A 16,207-nucleotide genomic window follows, 5' to 3' on the forward strand; every position below is an offset into this window, starting at 1 on the left:
AGTTGTGCATAAACCTTCTATTCGGCCACCCCTAACCAATGCTCACAAGCAGAAATGGCTGCAGTGGGCCCAGAACTACATGAAGACTAAGTTCCAAACAGTCTTGGTCACTGATGAGTGCAGTGCAACCCTGGATGGTCCAGATGGATGCAGTGGTGGATGGTTGGTGGACGGCCACCATGTTACAACAAGGCTGCGTCATCAGCAAGGAGGTGGTGGAGTCATGTTTTGGGTTGGAATCAGAGGGAGAGAGCTGGTCGGCCCCTTTAGGGTCCCTGAAGGTGTGAAAATGACCTCTGCAAAGTATGTGGAGTTTCTGACTGATCACTTTCTTCAATCCTGTTGAGAACCTTTGGAGCATCCTCAAGCAAAAAAATTTGAGGATGGGAGGCAGTTCACATCCAAACAGCAGCTCTGGGAGGCTATTCTGACATCCTGCAAGACATTCAAGTAGAAACTTTCCAAAAAAGTTCCATGGATGCAAGAATTGTAAAACTGCTATCAAATAAGGGGTCCTATGTTAATATGTAACTTGACCTGTTAAGATGTTTTTGATTGAAATAGCTTTTGGTGTCAGTGAAATTGATCTACTAATGCTGCAAATTCAACAAAGGATCATTTTCAATTCTCTACAGCCTATAAAATCTTTTGAAACTCTGTGTGCGTAACAATTTGGAACAGTGCATTTTAAGTTTTTTATTTTTGAAAAACATACTGTTTTCATTGGGAGTTTTGTTTAGTAACATTTGAATTATACCCTATTGGTCGATGACTCGAAAATTATGCCGACTGTCATTTGAATCGACTATTTAGGAAAAACAGAGAAAAATATCATTTGCATAATAATTTGGAACGCCGTGTATTGCAGATCAGACAGGATGAGGCTGATCTTACTTCAGTTCAGGATTTCAGGATTTATATAGTACGAATTCACAATAACAGTCATCTCAAGGTATTTGCAGCAATCCTTACATCTACAGAGACAAATGGATTAGAAGAAGGTATTGCTTCTACAGACAGCACCATCAGATACCCCAAAGAGGTCAATGGTTCTGTTTTTGATTTTGATTTGTCACCTGCCTAAAGCACCTGCCAAAATACATTAAAACATAGCGAAAGTAGAGTGAAAGTTGCCACCACAAACGATGTTGCACACACCCAACTGCTGACACACACAGATAAACATATTGCCATCCCACTGCTAGTACCCTTTACTCATTACTCAATGGAGGGACCTGCACTCATCTTCACATTTGGCCTTCATTTTGGCCTCAGCTATAAAAGTGCCATGGCTCTACGGGTGCAGTGTGGTTAGTTTGACAAAATCTGTCAGAGAGGCATATAAATACCTGACTGACATGCTCTAAACTGCCTATGTAGACACTGTTGCTGCAGAAGGTATCTCAAGGACCATATTTTTCCATGACAATAGCGGCCTTACTGTTGCAGCACTTGGAAATATCTTTCTACTGCAGCTGTTTAAAGTAGATGTGCTGGTTTTGGCTCAGAAAGCATGAGTGTAGAGTCTGTTGGTGAGTTTGACGTTTTTATCTTGTATGAGTCAATGATTTTTTTTTTCATGAACAAGATCAAAGATGTAATATCTTTACTCATATCACACTTTTGATCTGTGCATACATGCTGGGATGGTTATTAAAAGCTTGCTGCTGAATAGAGAGCCATGCATCAAAAAGGACCCAAACATAGGCCTCTTCCCCTTCATTACAGTTTATTGTTATTGCAGAGCAGGTCAGTGATCTAATTGTGACTAATTTCCTGTCGGACCACCGATGAGGCGCTGGCAACAAGCCCAGGTGTGGTGAAACATTTGTCAATTTTTGCCAATAAATATTTCCTCATATTTTTTTCTGTAGGTGAGGAATAATGGAACTCAGCTCTCTTACACCCATCTTCTTCTGCTGTTCATTTTTTACTTTGACATCCTATTCTGTATATTGTGATGATTTCTTTGCTACTGTATCTCTTGGTCATTAACAGCCAGTTCATTTGTATGCAGTGAGTGTTCTGATCCTGTTTTCTCCAAGCCCTGTCTAATCAGCTGCTTTGCATCATCTGTCTGAAGGAGACTGGCTCCATGCCCTCTCCCTGATGCTACCATAGAGCAGATACGGCCGGGCTGGCACAGCTATCTTTACTTTGGCACGGATCTCCGTCTGTGGAGTTTAAGGCTGCATCACATCTCTTTAGATCTCAAATTATAGATCAAAAGAGGCAGTAAATCAGTACCACGGTAAATGTATTTTAATTCATATATAGTTTGTTAATGTGGGCTTTATCATTATTATGGCTGCTGATATTGCCAGTAAAAATAAAGGGTAAAAAAAGGTTGCTGTTGCTGCAGTGAAAAATGTAGAAACTGTAGAAATTAGATTATTAGTAACTTAATGGCTCCTCCAATTCAGACAGATGTAGACAAAATCTGATGGCTGATACATGATCACATATTTAAGGGCCCATACTGAGCAAAGAGGAATAACAACCAGCAACATTCCAGCTTGTCAGGAGCTGAAATGTCCTAACCACGTGGCCAATGGATCATCCATAGTTTGAATACTAATGCTATATTAGTTGTAAGTGGGTTTTGAGAGAGTAGGCTTAATTTTCATGTTACAAGAGAAATGAGTTTTACATACTGTAGCAGACCAGTCCCCATCCTTAGCACACAAGAGGATACAGCATATTTGTTAGAATGAGAGGGTGGTGCAGTGGTGGGGTGGGCATCCTCTGCCTGTCTCCCACTGTTCAAATGAAATTTTAAACTGGCTGCAGACGTGGATGTGAGAGTGAATTGTTGTTTGTCTCTTTATTTGAGCCCTCTGACGGACTGGCGACCTGCGCCCCGCCTGTTGCCTATGAGAGCTGGGATAGCCTCCAGCCCCTGTGACTCTGAATTGGATAAATGGAGGGAAATGGATGGACATCTGTTAGATAAAGCTCTTCACCACCGTCATCTAAATTTCTGAAACTTTTAAAGGCACACTCAAGTTTCTGGCAACACGTGGTGGCAACAGCTTTTTTAATGCAAGCCCACAACTTAACCATACTTCTAGAAATTCTGTTAGGACATAATTTCTAGAAACCAGAAGAATAGGAGCATGATTTTTTAATTTCCTGGAGAATCTGTTAAAAGAGGGTAAAAAAAAAAAAGGATTCACACGCAAAAAATGTATAAATTAGATTCCAACTGACATTGGATTTTTTAAGATATCTGATGTGTGGAGAAAACCCAATATAGAATAGAATAGACATATTCTTTATTTTCCCTCACTGAAGGAAATTCAAGTGTTGCAGCAGCAAAGTGACAGGCAGATTGAGCGGGCGGATTCACACAAAAGTAAAGAATATAATAATAAAAAAATCTGAAATAACAAACAGTACAGTAAGTATGGGATATGTCATGCTTCTAATTTTTTGCGTAGTTATTCTTTGGTTCTGCTAAGATCAGCTGGTAGCTGTGAAGAGTCAAACACATTTCATGAACAACAAAGTTGCAGAGCGCCCTCTGGTGGACAATCTATGTAATGCCAACACTCACTGTTGAAGGGTGTTTCAAGATCATTTATCAGTCATTACTAATGATGACACAAATAGATCGATATGACCAATAGTATGAGCCCACTAACAAATTGTTCAGGCTCTAGTATAAAGTGCTGAAAGAGTCTTGAATCACTGGACAACAAATAAACATAGGGAACTTATAGTAGTAGTCAGTGCCATCAACATGTCATGCTGAGAGAAAGAAAAAGGCCAACAAAGAAGAAATATCACTGAACAGTTTAAGATGGGCTTGCAGTTTCGTATGGAAGATTTTGGGATTACCCCTAAACTCCCTGCTTTATTAGCAATGTTCCAAACTACATTTAATGGCAGGATTTCATTTCATTCATGTATTCTTTTTTTTCTGATTTCATCACCCTGCAGTGTCTAATTACAGTTTGTAATTGCAACTAAAGAAATGAACAAACATTATTTGATTAATTTTTTTTTTAAACGTATGAAGAAGAACAGGTCGCTGCTCTGCTATGCCTGGGCATGAAATTAGAAGTCATCCTGCAAGAAACACATTGTAGCTGCTTAAATCTGTGGGAAACATTAAAACATACTGCAGAAAAAATACTCTTGGAGTGATTTAGAAAAGGTGGCATTACAACAGTTCTGATTCCACTGCTTGCAATACTCTTAACTCTATCAGCACTGTGTGCAGCACATGTAGCAGAGCATGCATCACAGCTGGACCACAGTTGTGTCCTAATATTAAGCTGCTAACCGGTTTGTGAAGCTCCTCTACCACCAACACATCAATATCAAATTTCTTTTCCTCAAAAATCTGTGTCTGTATCATCCTCATAAATCCAATATTGGTTAGTCTTTAAAGAGTAACATCTCATCACTCCGTCTCATCACTTTGCAGTTAATGATTACTCATTCATCAAGAAGTACAAAAAGACAAAAAAGATATTTGCTCATATTGAGTGTGTGTGTGTGTGTGTGGGGGGGGGGGGGGGGGGTTATAAGCATAAGACGCAATGTGTATTTGGATCCTTTTCTATCTCTGTCTCTCTCTCTCTTTGGGTCATGATTGTCTTTGAGTAAGGAGATTAAGATAGCATGCGTCAATCCAGGATTTAGAGGCAGAGAGACAAATGCAAACTCCTCACAGACAGCCAACACTGCAGCTTCGACTGGATGTGCTCAAGTGCTCGCTGACAGTCATCAGATATACATAAAATAGAAGCATTTGTCGTATCTATATCACTTAAATCCTGGCTTGCCGGGCCCCCGTAATAGATACATTTCATCTATAGTTCACAGAAATCTCTCTGCTCTTCTGCTCTGCACAACGCTGTGATGCAACGTGATTAGAACTGGCGTGCCGAGAGGTGTGCGCATGTGTGGGGATTATAAAATATCATTTTGCCAGCCACTGGTGTTCTGATCATTTCTCACTTAGTTATTGCACAAGTACTGAGCAACCACTATCACTGGAACGTCACTCTATGAGCACAAAAACCTGACATCAAGCTAAACACAAAATAAAATAAATATAGAGTCGTTTTTGTTTTATTTTTAAACTGCAAAAAGTTTGATGCAAACAATAACATTTTAAATTTGGAAACAGCCCCAATTTCACAGGAAACAGGTTTACTGATACTTCTGGAACTTTCCACACAGCTCCACATCTTATTACTCCCCTTCCTGCCTGGAAGGAGAGCAGGTATCAGCATGTAATGCCCCAGTAACAACTACTAAGAGGCTTTTCCTATTCTAAGTAACAAGCAGTGGGCCAGCACTAACTAGCACTGCAATCCAAAAGAGTAGGCCAGCCAAAGTCTTCCTGCGATGTGTTAGTATTACATCTCCAAAAAAGGAGAAAAATATCAGCTTTGTTAAACCAAGAAGCGTATGTCCAAACACTTCCTCCTGTTCTAAAGGTATCCATGAACCTTTGAAGGTATATTTCCAATTATTTTGGCCACTACAGCTAGCGTGTTAAACTATACTTCATTTTACATATTCTGCAGCTACAGAGGAACATTAGTATTTGAAGTGATGTTTCTAGCCACCATGCAAATGGTATTCACTTTCCTATAGCCATTTTTGTTTTCCAGCAACTACTGTCTCTCACACTCCCTGCCCACTCTGTTTCTCTAACTTTGTGTTTTGTTAGGTAGTAGCACAGTTTAAAACAAAAAGGAAAAGCTGTATGTCACAAAAACAATGAACCTAAAGACCAAAATATAGAAGAAATTCTTATAGTTGCTTCTGGAAATGTGACAGACAATACTGGCACTGTATTTTGTAATATGAGATATTAGAAAATAAATAAACAGAGACCAATATGACTAATGATTAAACGTATATTAAACGAATACCCCCTAACATCGTTAATTAATGTTACATCACCCTCAAGCTGTTTAAAAGACTGAGAAGTGGGTGCCTCACTCTGTGAAGTTTACCTGAATACTGCAAACTGGAGCTTGGTTTCATAACTAAAACAAAACAATGCATGGACTGCACAGCATGTGCAAGAAACACAAAACCATGCTGCTGATGGCGTGCTCTACAGCTACAACACGTGAAGTGAAAAGAAAGCCAAACAGGTGCAGCACATAGTTTGGGGTTTAATACCACATGCCACAAAGTTCACCGCGAGTACAAGAGTCATAAATGAGAGGAAAAAGCTCGAGAAGAGATTTAATCCATTCGATTTTCACAGACTATTGGTTATGCAACCCTATCTGAAGTCTGTTTTTCAGCTGGACATATGACATGATACAAGCATGCGGATATGCATCTCTATCTGCCCTGCGCGCTGTTACATAGCGAGTGCAACGATGTGGAAAGGCCTCACACAAGGATTAACGCCCAGTGCAACAGATGGCGTATTCTCCAACCCTTCCTGTTCAGCACACGCGCACGCGCACAGATATGCACGAAAAAGAAATATCTGAAATGTTACCTTCTTTTTGGGCGGCATGGCAGTTAAAGGTGTCCTGTAGCGCTATTCCAAGGCTGTAACGACCACTTCAAATCACCATTCACCTGGCTCCAGTAAACAAATGGGCAAGGATGCCATGAGAGTGGTTCTCCCTCCACTCAGGTGGATAACTCCAAAGATGCTCTTCAGTGCAACAGATACGCGTGTTCCCTGCGCGCCAGTTTGAGCGTGAGGATGCAATTTCTTCTCAGAACCGCGACGCCGAGGACACCACCGGAGACTGCGAGAGTTGCGTGAAGGGTTTCACTTAAGTCGCTGATGTGAGTTGAGTGTAGTTGCCCCTTCCCGAGTCCTGTGGGTATTAAAGGCTTATTTCTCCGTGCGGCATCTGTTACGCGGCACACCGCTCACTCTGACCTCGGGCACCAAACACACCAGGAAAGTCTCCAACCCACCCGAGCTTTCTATGAGTTCTAAATAACGGAAAGTGAGGAAAGTCTTACTTTCTTTTTCCCCCTTTTATTAAAGAACAGGATCCATCCTGTGTGCGTGCTGTCCCTGATTAGTGTGTGCGTGTGTTCCTAGGGTTTGTGTGCAAAAAAGAAAAAAAAGAAAAAAAAAAAAAAACAAGAATTGGAGTGTTATAATGGCATGGCTCCAAAATAGAAAGATGGAAATTTAAAAAAACCACGCAGACCATAATTCCATTGTGCGCCCGATTTACAGCATGGAATTACAGACAAACAGAATTCATCATCCAGAGAGCGCAGAGAGACTCTTTCATCACATTGGTTCGGTGTCATTATGTCACCACTAAAACTCGATGCCAAGTATCAGCCACACACAGACGCTGCTTCTTTTGAAGCTAAATCGACAGAAGGTTTGCAAACCAGTTATTAACTATCTTGTATATTATCCATATTATTTCGTCATTTTAAATAGTGTAATAGCTGTTTATTAAAGATCATTGAACACAATGCCAATTTACTTTTATTGCTTAACTATTTTGCTGATAATACCTCTGATTTGAAAAGGTTTATAATTTAATTTTATCATTCTGTCTTTACGCATTGCATAGGACCTAAAAACAAACAAAAAAAATGTATACTTCCTCTTCCACTGTTTAAAGGTAAGTAACAGTGTTTGGTCCATTTGTCACCATGGCTTGCAACCTGGACAGCTGGACAGGGGACATGAGCAGATGGGCGTGTGGTACCAAAATCTCCAGGGAGAGCTTATAAGGAGAAGAGGGACAAAGATGGGAGTGTTACATAAAACTGAGAATAGAAAAGAAAATGCAGACCTGTAGTCAGCTGATCCAGGTTGTGACTCTATGGAGAGATGATAATAAATCCTGGGTCAGATGTACATCTGGGCTCTATACACACATAAACACACACAGCTCTTGTCCTTGTCAATATCTATGCTGCTGATCAGAGGTCAGACAGCTGCAGTCACCTGAGGTCTAACAGACTTTGGCCTTTACTAAACTCTGATCTGTGACACCTTAAATCTCCTCAAGCAAGAGGAGGTTCCCCTGCAGAGCCAATGAAACACTCCAACAAAGTGAAAATTTTGGCTGAAATCATCATCAGTACAGAGGGGGTCAGGAAAGCGATATGACAGTGAGTGTTGACAGACATCTGCAAAACACTTTGGAGGCTCCATCCTGGGTTGGTGCTGCATTTAAGCCAGTAGTTTGGGGGATCTTGCCAAAATAGATGGAATTTTAAATTCAGAAAACAACAGATGGATTTTGAGCCACCATGCAATAACATCTCGAAAGCGTCCGAATGGCAACAGTTTCAATTTTCAGCATCACAATGATTCAAATGCGCTGTTAATGCAATAAATTAGATAGAAAAAGACAATGTGCAGCACTTTTAGACATGGATTTGCCTCCCCAAAGTCCAGACTGTACACTAGTAAAGCAGAGTGGGAACAAAAGGCAGCCAACATCCCCAAAAAAGTTTTGAATGTCCTTCAAGAAGCATGGAGAACGATTCCTGCAGACTACTTCAAGAAATGACAAGAAAGTTGCCTAAGAGACTTCAAGCTGTGATGAAGAATAAAGCTAGTCACACCAAACATTGCCGTTCAATCTGCACCGATTTCCCATTTTCCTAGTAAAATATAAAGAAATGAGCTCAAGACTTGTGTACCATACTGTAGCTCTATATAAACACTACTTTCTGTCTGCACATTAATCGGGACCATAATTTACAAAATGAAAATCATGTTGTATTAAGTAAGAACTGAAAATAGAAACTGAACCCACAGCGGTCAAAGATCAAGTGACACGAGCTATTTTTCCCAGAACTTTTTATACAACCAGATTTCTTCAAAAGAATTGGCCAGAATTTTGGCCATTAGACAGATAACAGTCTCTACAGCATACACTGGTTTCACTTATCAGACACAAAAGCTACGTGCAACATGTCTATACTCTCTATAATACCGCAATATTTTTTGGACTTACAGACAAGGATAACGTTAACCTTTTCTTGTTTTTTCCCTGAACTATCAAAGCCTTTAGAATAATGTTTGGCAGATTAAAAGAGATAAAAACTAGTTTATTCTGCTGCTGCCATATACCCAGTAAAAACATATGTAAAAACATATATTCAAACAAATGTACTTATCAAAATATTCACTATAGAAAAAGTAGTTGACAGAACTCACTACTCTAACTTAATCTGAGACATTGGACAGAAACAATTTTGTAGACTTCTTCACTCAGTTATCTCTCTCTCTCTCTCTCTCTCTCTCTCTCTCTATATATATATATATATATATATATATATATATATAGTCACAGATTTTTTTTTTTAGTGTTAAAATGCAGAAATATAAAGCACACATCTTTCATCTCACTTGTCATCCACTCCTCCACACATAAGTTCATGTGCACATGTGCTTTTACACATACATAAACAGAGACCTGTCCATAAGCTTCTTTTAACCTTTGTGTGTGTGTGTTCTGTCAATCTGGGGCCGGTACTGTGGGACTGCTGAGCCAGAGATGGACAGCATGCATAATTTTCAGGCAAGACTAGACACTCCACCCTCCCCAATGTCCACAAACCCACACACCTCCCCTGAACTAAAATAATAAATAAATAGATAAGAAAAGACTGAAAATTTTATTTTTGGTAACAAGTGAACACAACCAAAATTTTTAATCATCAATACTGGAAGCCTGGTGAACACAAGTTAGCCCAGAGTGAACTTTACAGTTATTTCCATTCATCGATTTCAGCCCAGTCAGTGTCTTTTCATACGTTTTTGTCAGTTGATGCTCTGACGGTGTACGACTGACACGGCAGGATGGTGCAAAGCAAGCTGAAGAAGAGCTGAGCCTTTTATCACCACACAGCTGTTGGACAAACCAAAGCAGATGTGCAGAAGAAGCATCACCGACAGTGAGTTTGTCTTTTGAATATACAAACCAAACTCTGATATACTGAAACTTCTACACGCATCATTCCTTAGAAAATGCAACCGTAGACGACAAATTTCAAAGCAGATAAGCCTGACAGAATTGAGAAGCATTAAACATTGAGCTGAAATAATCTGCCTCCCCCCATCAGCCTACCAGACAGGCAGTACTCACCCAGGACACATTTTTGTTCTTGAGCAATTTTGACATGACTTGCAGGTGAAAAGGTCAAGAACCCGGCTCGTGATAAGCTTAGCATCCACAAAGACCCAGATCTCAGTCCACCTTCAAGCGCGATAGCCCGTTTGGAGATGGAGACAGGATTTTCATTTGACATCCTCTGTTTCCCCCTGTGCCAACAACCCTCACCAGATTTACATCTGCCTGGAGCGTTGCCCTCCAATCACACCCGGCAGAACATGCTCCAAAACTCAGTCAAGAAGGAGGAGGAGGCGTGGGAGTGAGACAGAAACAAAGATAGGATGACTCCAAAAGTGCCCTTCAGAGGCAGAAATAGCACATGGAGAACGTTCTTTCATTCGTCCACCTGAGTCTCACTGCTCCTTCTCTTTATCAGTGGCTTCATCTTCATGAAACCTGTATGAATAACTTAGGAGGGACTGATGCCCCCATCCTTGCGATGCTGGTGGTTGGATGCTGATGCCAATCCCACCCTTCTTACAACTGGGAAAGAAGAGACTGACAATGGAATACGAGGGATAGGGCAGTGAGTGTTTTAAGATGGAGGGAGAGTGAGTTAGGAAGGAGAAGGTTATGAAGTGGAGGAAGTAGTACAAAGAACTGCAAAGACACAGATGTGAGAGTCGGTTACTGATCCCTCGTGTGAGATTAAAGAGGAAACATTAAATTGGCTGCTGTGAAATATCTCATTTTTCTTCATAACCTGCTAAAGCAGGCAGCAGTGAGAGTACTATAAGAAAGTAAAGTTCATCGGGAGTCTTGAAATCTTGAGATGAAAATTCCACTGCTCACACTGCACTGAACACCTAATGCAGAGAGAGGACTACAGGCAGCGCGCACCGATGCTCACTGTCAGACCATTAACCTGCTGACTGCTGCTTATTTTGAGACTCTGCAGTTCATTCACACTGCTGTATTGAATCATGCATTGTGTGAATAATCTGGCTACATTTACTGGATACACACAGCACAATATGATCCACAGCACATGCTGAACTCAGTCAAGTGCATTAAAAATACATGTAATACATGTGCAGGTAAGCACTCAACTGTAGTCTAAGTAAAAGTCAGCAAACCTATTTGTTTAAGGCGAGCAGTTTGGATTTTAAACATTTGTTTTTCTGCTCCCTGGAATTACAACAACTTAAGAATGTTGAAAACATTCGTAATTCCGGGATACTATGGGGATAGTAGTGGATACTACTAAACATTCACAGGATTTTTAGTAGTATCCACAATTATTAGTGATAACAGTGATATGCAGCCTCCCCTTGTGTTTGCTTCTTCTGTCCTTCTTTCTTCTCTTCTGTTTCCCTCGCTCCTCCCTCGCTCATCTCCTCTGTCTTTCTTAGGGTGGTGGTGTAACCCCACATTTAAAGGAGGCTATCTCCAGCAACCTCAGATCCCTGCTCTTTCCCTTTTGGAATGCTGATCCTGGTGTTTTTGTTGCTTTATTTGTTAGTTCATCTTTGCCAGACCTCCAGACCTTTCATTTATTTTACTTTATATTTTAAAAAGAACTCTTTCTGTTTAAACTCTCTTTGTATGCTGGGGAATCTGTGATAAGTAGAAAACATCGTTTTTTTTCTGACTGTGGCTGAAAAGATCATTTAAAAATCCCGCATACAAGGATACCGCGACCCAGTGACCCTCAGAGTACAGCTCAGATAATAGGCATGAAGAGGTTTAACAGGTAGTATCACTGAAAGCAATACAGCTCTGTCAATTAAGACACAGGAGAACCTGATGGATAATATTTGAGTATTTCATTAAGTTAATGTGTAAAAAACAGTTGTAGTTTTTATGCTTTCAGCTGCAGACTTGTTTGAGAGAAAAGAAAGAAAGAATATAAAAGCTGAGGTCAAACTTCGGCCACTATGTGCAAATCTGAAACGAGATCAGCAAGTACAAATAGATGCCCAGAATTTGGGTCATATATTAATAGCTGAAAATACAACTGTGGTCAAATTTTAAAAAGAATTATATTTCTCATTGATAGTCCAACAATTGATGGTATTAAAAAGCTTAAGAACCTCCTACTCTAACCTGCTCTGGAGCAGGTCATGTTCACAGTATGGGTCCGTGTGTGACGCACCATCATGCTTGGCCACATTATGTGATTTAATTTTGTATATTGTGTAAGTTTTCATACGCAATTTTGTTAAAGAAAGACTGTAATTTTATGATTTTTGTTGAAGAGCCAACATATAGCGCGATCCTACCACACTACCTGTCGTCACTATCATTTAACTGGTCTGTTCAGGACCAAATATAATCTGTCAGTCGACCTGCCACTAGGGGGCGTGTTACATTACTGTGGTGATATTCCCTGTAACAACTGAACTAACTTCATGCTGCAGACAACTTCAGCGTTAAATCTGAAATTACCCAGGTAGCAGGAAGTCATAGTGGTATCCAAGGGCCTTTACTGAGGACACCACCTAACAACATCAAATAGCATTTTTTGCATTCTAGCCTGTGTACATCAGAGATGCATGTTTGGGAGAAAACTGCTTCCTTCTGTCTTTAGTAATTTATGGTCCACTAAGCTATTAGACTCTTGTGTAAGACTCTGTGTGTAACACCCATTCTTAAAAAAACAAACAATCGTCAAAAATAATTTCATATTTTTATTAAAAAAAATATTGTATTGATTTGACCAAATGACCTCGAATAATTTATTCATTATAACTCTCCTTCAGTGAACAGTGCATCTATGTTTAAATACATAAAAAAAAGAACTATATTTGAGCTGAAGGGTTTTTTTGGCCTGAAGAGATACTCGAGTATGAATCACAATGCCATCGCCTCCAGTGAAGGAGGATATAGCAGCATGAGTGAAGAAACAAGTCAATACCAACCACGGCTTGCAGCGTGTTCACCAAATCCAAAAGGTTTTGATTGAACGTTATAATCAATGCCCACCCTAGCACAGTATAGATCTGTGGTCCTTATAGAGTCACTTCTGCAATATAAAAAAGAAGCCAAGAGTTCATGTTTAATGTTGGATTCTGTGCAGAAAATAAACCTAAAGGTAAAAATATAATTTGAAATGTTCAGAAATGCTGTTGGACTAAAAAAGGGGAAACATGCTGTAACAAAACCATATCTTGGCATGTGTGAGAGCCGGTAAATATGCACTGTTATTGTGATCTGTTTTGATTATATTAGCATGAGGAAGAGTCCCACTTAAGAAGAAATAAAAACAGAAACTTCTGTGTCACAGATAAAAAAGTGACTTTATCTGTTTGTTCAAACAGATCTCATAAAGTGAAAAAAGCGAGCCCCAAACATGTGAGTGTTCAAGTTTACAGCAGGAGTATCCAGGCAAAAAGCACGGCTGCTACATCTATCATTTAAAGCTTTGATTCTCTGCCAGAGCTGGTTTTAAATTCCCCTTGTTTTGAATATCAAAACCCACACGAGTCAGCTCAAATGTAAAAATGACTTTAACATGCATTCGTTTTGCCTGTTCCACAACCCTCAGTTTAAAATTTCACCAATGTGATAATGAATGAATGATGATGTGTCCTTGCATTAAACAAGCCCTAGTGGAATTATTATTTAAATGTGTTTTTATTTACATTTACTTTCAAGGTTTCATTTGTTAATGGGTTCCTTTTTTTGGTAAATGACATTTGGTTGGTTAAAGCAGCCAAACAACAAAATATTATGCTCATGTCGTACTAACATTCAGATAATGTACAGTAATGAAAAAAGTAATGTCAATGTAAGTGAATGGGCACGATACTGGGCTGTGAGCACAGGTCTCATTAAAGGACATCGGGAGTTGGTTTCTAACAGTTTGGGCAGGAACATGCATGAGTACCCTCCTGCAAGTAATTCTCTAGGTCTAGCAGTGTGCCTCCTGTGTAACAGCCAATTTCCTGGTATCTCCCCCACAGTTGCAGTGCTTTACTGATAGAAAGTGTGGTTGGTTTGTCTGAAAGAACTAACTGTGGAAACTGTTGTACCAAGTGTGAAATAAATAAATAAATGAAATGAAAGTTATAAGACTCTGCTGGGAGACACAGAAATCCTTGGAAATGGACGTGTGGTTCTGCCAACCTGGAGTAGCTACCATATCTGTGCAACCTGAATGGGATACAGCTACCGTCTCATGCTACCAGTGTTGACAAGAACCCGAGCAAAACACAAAACTAGAGAAAAATCAGTCAGGAGGGATGAGGAAATAAGGAAAAAAAACAGAAACCATTCCTTTGTGGGGGATTGTCTTTTTGTTGCCTCTGCTGTGCACCTGTTGTCACTTCCATTTGCACCAAAGCAGCTGTGGATTGAAGTGGTTCCTAGACAGAAATACCTGAAGTTTAACTGACGTTATGTTACACTGATGATCAAATGTTCCCTTCATTTCTTTGTATGTATCGTTGTTTTGATTATATATACTTTTAAATTAATGCTTTTATTTCTAAAAAAAACCAACTTTAAGTGGAGAGGGAAGAATAGGGAATTTTAGGTAACATACAAACCGATTCCTGAAATTTATTTTGTGTTTTTAAGGTTTTATCACATTTGCGTAATGGGGATAAGCATGCCTTGCCCTTCACCTATTGGCTAAGCTGTTGTGACTCTCAGTGTAAAAAATGGCAGCCACTACAGAGAGAATTGTTTGATATCTAAAGATGCCCATAACCTCCTTCTTAGAGCCAGATGAGCACTTAAAACAATCCAGCTTTATTCTACAACACAGTGAAAATAAGAATTTAAATTGACTAATGATTCAGTTTCTTTGCTATATATATTTATTTAAAACGGTGACTGCAAAGACAAAATATAAAAAATCGACCACTTAATATTTCCAAAGCCTTGTTAGTAGAATTTTAACTTAGCTTTTAAAACAGTTTACAACAGTTCAAATTTCTTAAAAATAATGCAAGATATTGCATTATCTTGCTAAAATAAGTAAGGCCTTCCCTGAAACATGCATTTGGGGATAGCAACATATAACGCTCAGAATCCTTTGGGTCAGAATGTATATTCTGTGTTAAATCAGAAATCTATGCTACTGTATGTATACTATGACAAATGTAATAACAAAGAACATTCGATTATGGAAATTGTATATTAGAACATGTTTATTTGGTTATTTATCGATCTGATTATTGAGGTGGTGACTTCTGTGATTTATTCTCCAACCTTTATTGGCCCAGCAGCCTCCGGCCTGTTTATTTATTATAAAAGTATTTATATCTCACTCACTCAAGTGTAATTAGCACCCTGACACATAATGTATCATAGCAACATGAGTAAAGATAATGCATGAGTAATGTAGTTTCTGCACAGAAATTAGAAAGAGTGAGTGCATCTACAGACGAGATTTTGTAGAACTGTGTCTTAGTTCGTTATATTTGCACGCACTTATTTAACACTAGGTGCTAAACTAAGCCTGCAAACACACACACATGTCAATGAAACTACGCTGAATGTCGGGAGGATGTGTCACTGCTTTTACCCAGCCATGCCTTTCGAGTCTGTAAGCTCCTTTCCTGGCTCGTTGCTGAGGTGGGCACACATTACATGCAGCACTACAGTACGTGGTAATCTGCGCGGCTCTGCGCTGACAGCCTATTGAGTGCTGAGGGCTGACAGTAAGCCTGTTTCATGTAGGAATGTGGTTAGGGTGCTCTGCAGTCAGCGCCATCGCACAATGCACAACTCTCACTCCATCGACTACAACACAACTAAACAGAGGATACACAGAGACTGGATAGAAGGAGATAGGAGGGCAAGTGAAGAGAGAGTTAGATGACAGGCAAAAGCACGAGAAAGAAAAACAGGTGGATTAGAGCGCTGTAGAGGCTGGAAACTGTCCTCCCTTCTCATCTCTGTCATTGAGAGGACAGTAAAATTGACTTGCAATTAGATAACAGCACCTCTCTGTCCTCCTCCGCTTCTCAGCCAGGACATACGATGTGAGGAAGACGGGAACTGTCATGTTGTATCACTTAATCATCTTAATTTTGAAGACAATTTTCACACATTGTTTACTTTACTTGCTCAGTGACCAAACTGTTGCCTGGGTGGGAAAAAAAGGAAACTCTCCATTACCTGATATTCCATCTTTTGGTACGGTGCTATTAAGTCCT

The 16,207-nt window shown here is 39.7% G+C and overlaps 1 protein-coding gene across 3 annotated transcripts in view; it reads right to left on the reverse strand.

Annotated features, from left to right (window-relative positions):
* cacnb2b (calcium channel, voltage-dependent, beta 2b) overlaps window positions 1–16,207 on the reverse strand; it is a 42,327-nt gene that overhangs the window by 24,681 nt on the left and 1,439 nt on the right. Inside the window, exon 1 of one of the 3 annotated variants that reach the window (XM_085253864.1) lies at window positions 6,482–7,231. The exons of the other annotated variants lie outside the window; for them this stretch is intronic. Within the exon in view, the coding sequence (XP_085109990.1) occupies window positions 6,482–6,499 (18 nt within the window). The 5' untranslated portion in view covers window positions 6,500–7,231. Of the gene's footprint in view, window positions 1–6,481; window positions 7,232–16,207 lie in introns of those variants that run through there. 3 annotated transcript variants of the gene reach the window in all.

The sequence above is a fragment of the Mchenga conophoros genome, linkage group LG18, assembly GCF_057382185.1.
Source record: "Mchenga conophoros isolate Kocher_MC1m ecotype Shallow Benthic linkage group LG18, M_conophoros_male_GT1.1, whole genome shotgun sequence".
In the NCBI taxonomy this organism is placed as follows: Eukaryota; Metazoa; Chordata; class Actinopteri; order Cichliformes; family Cichlidae; genus Mchenga; species Mchenga conophoros.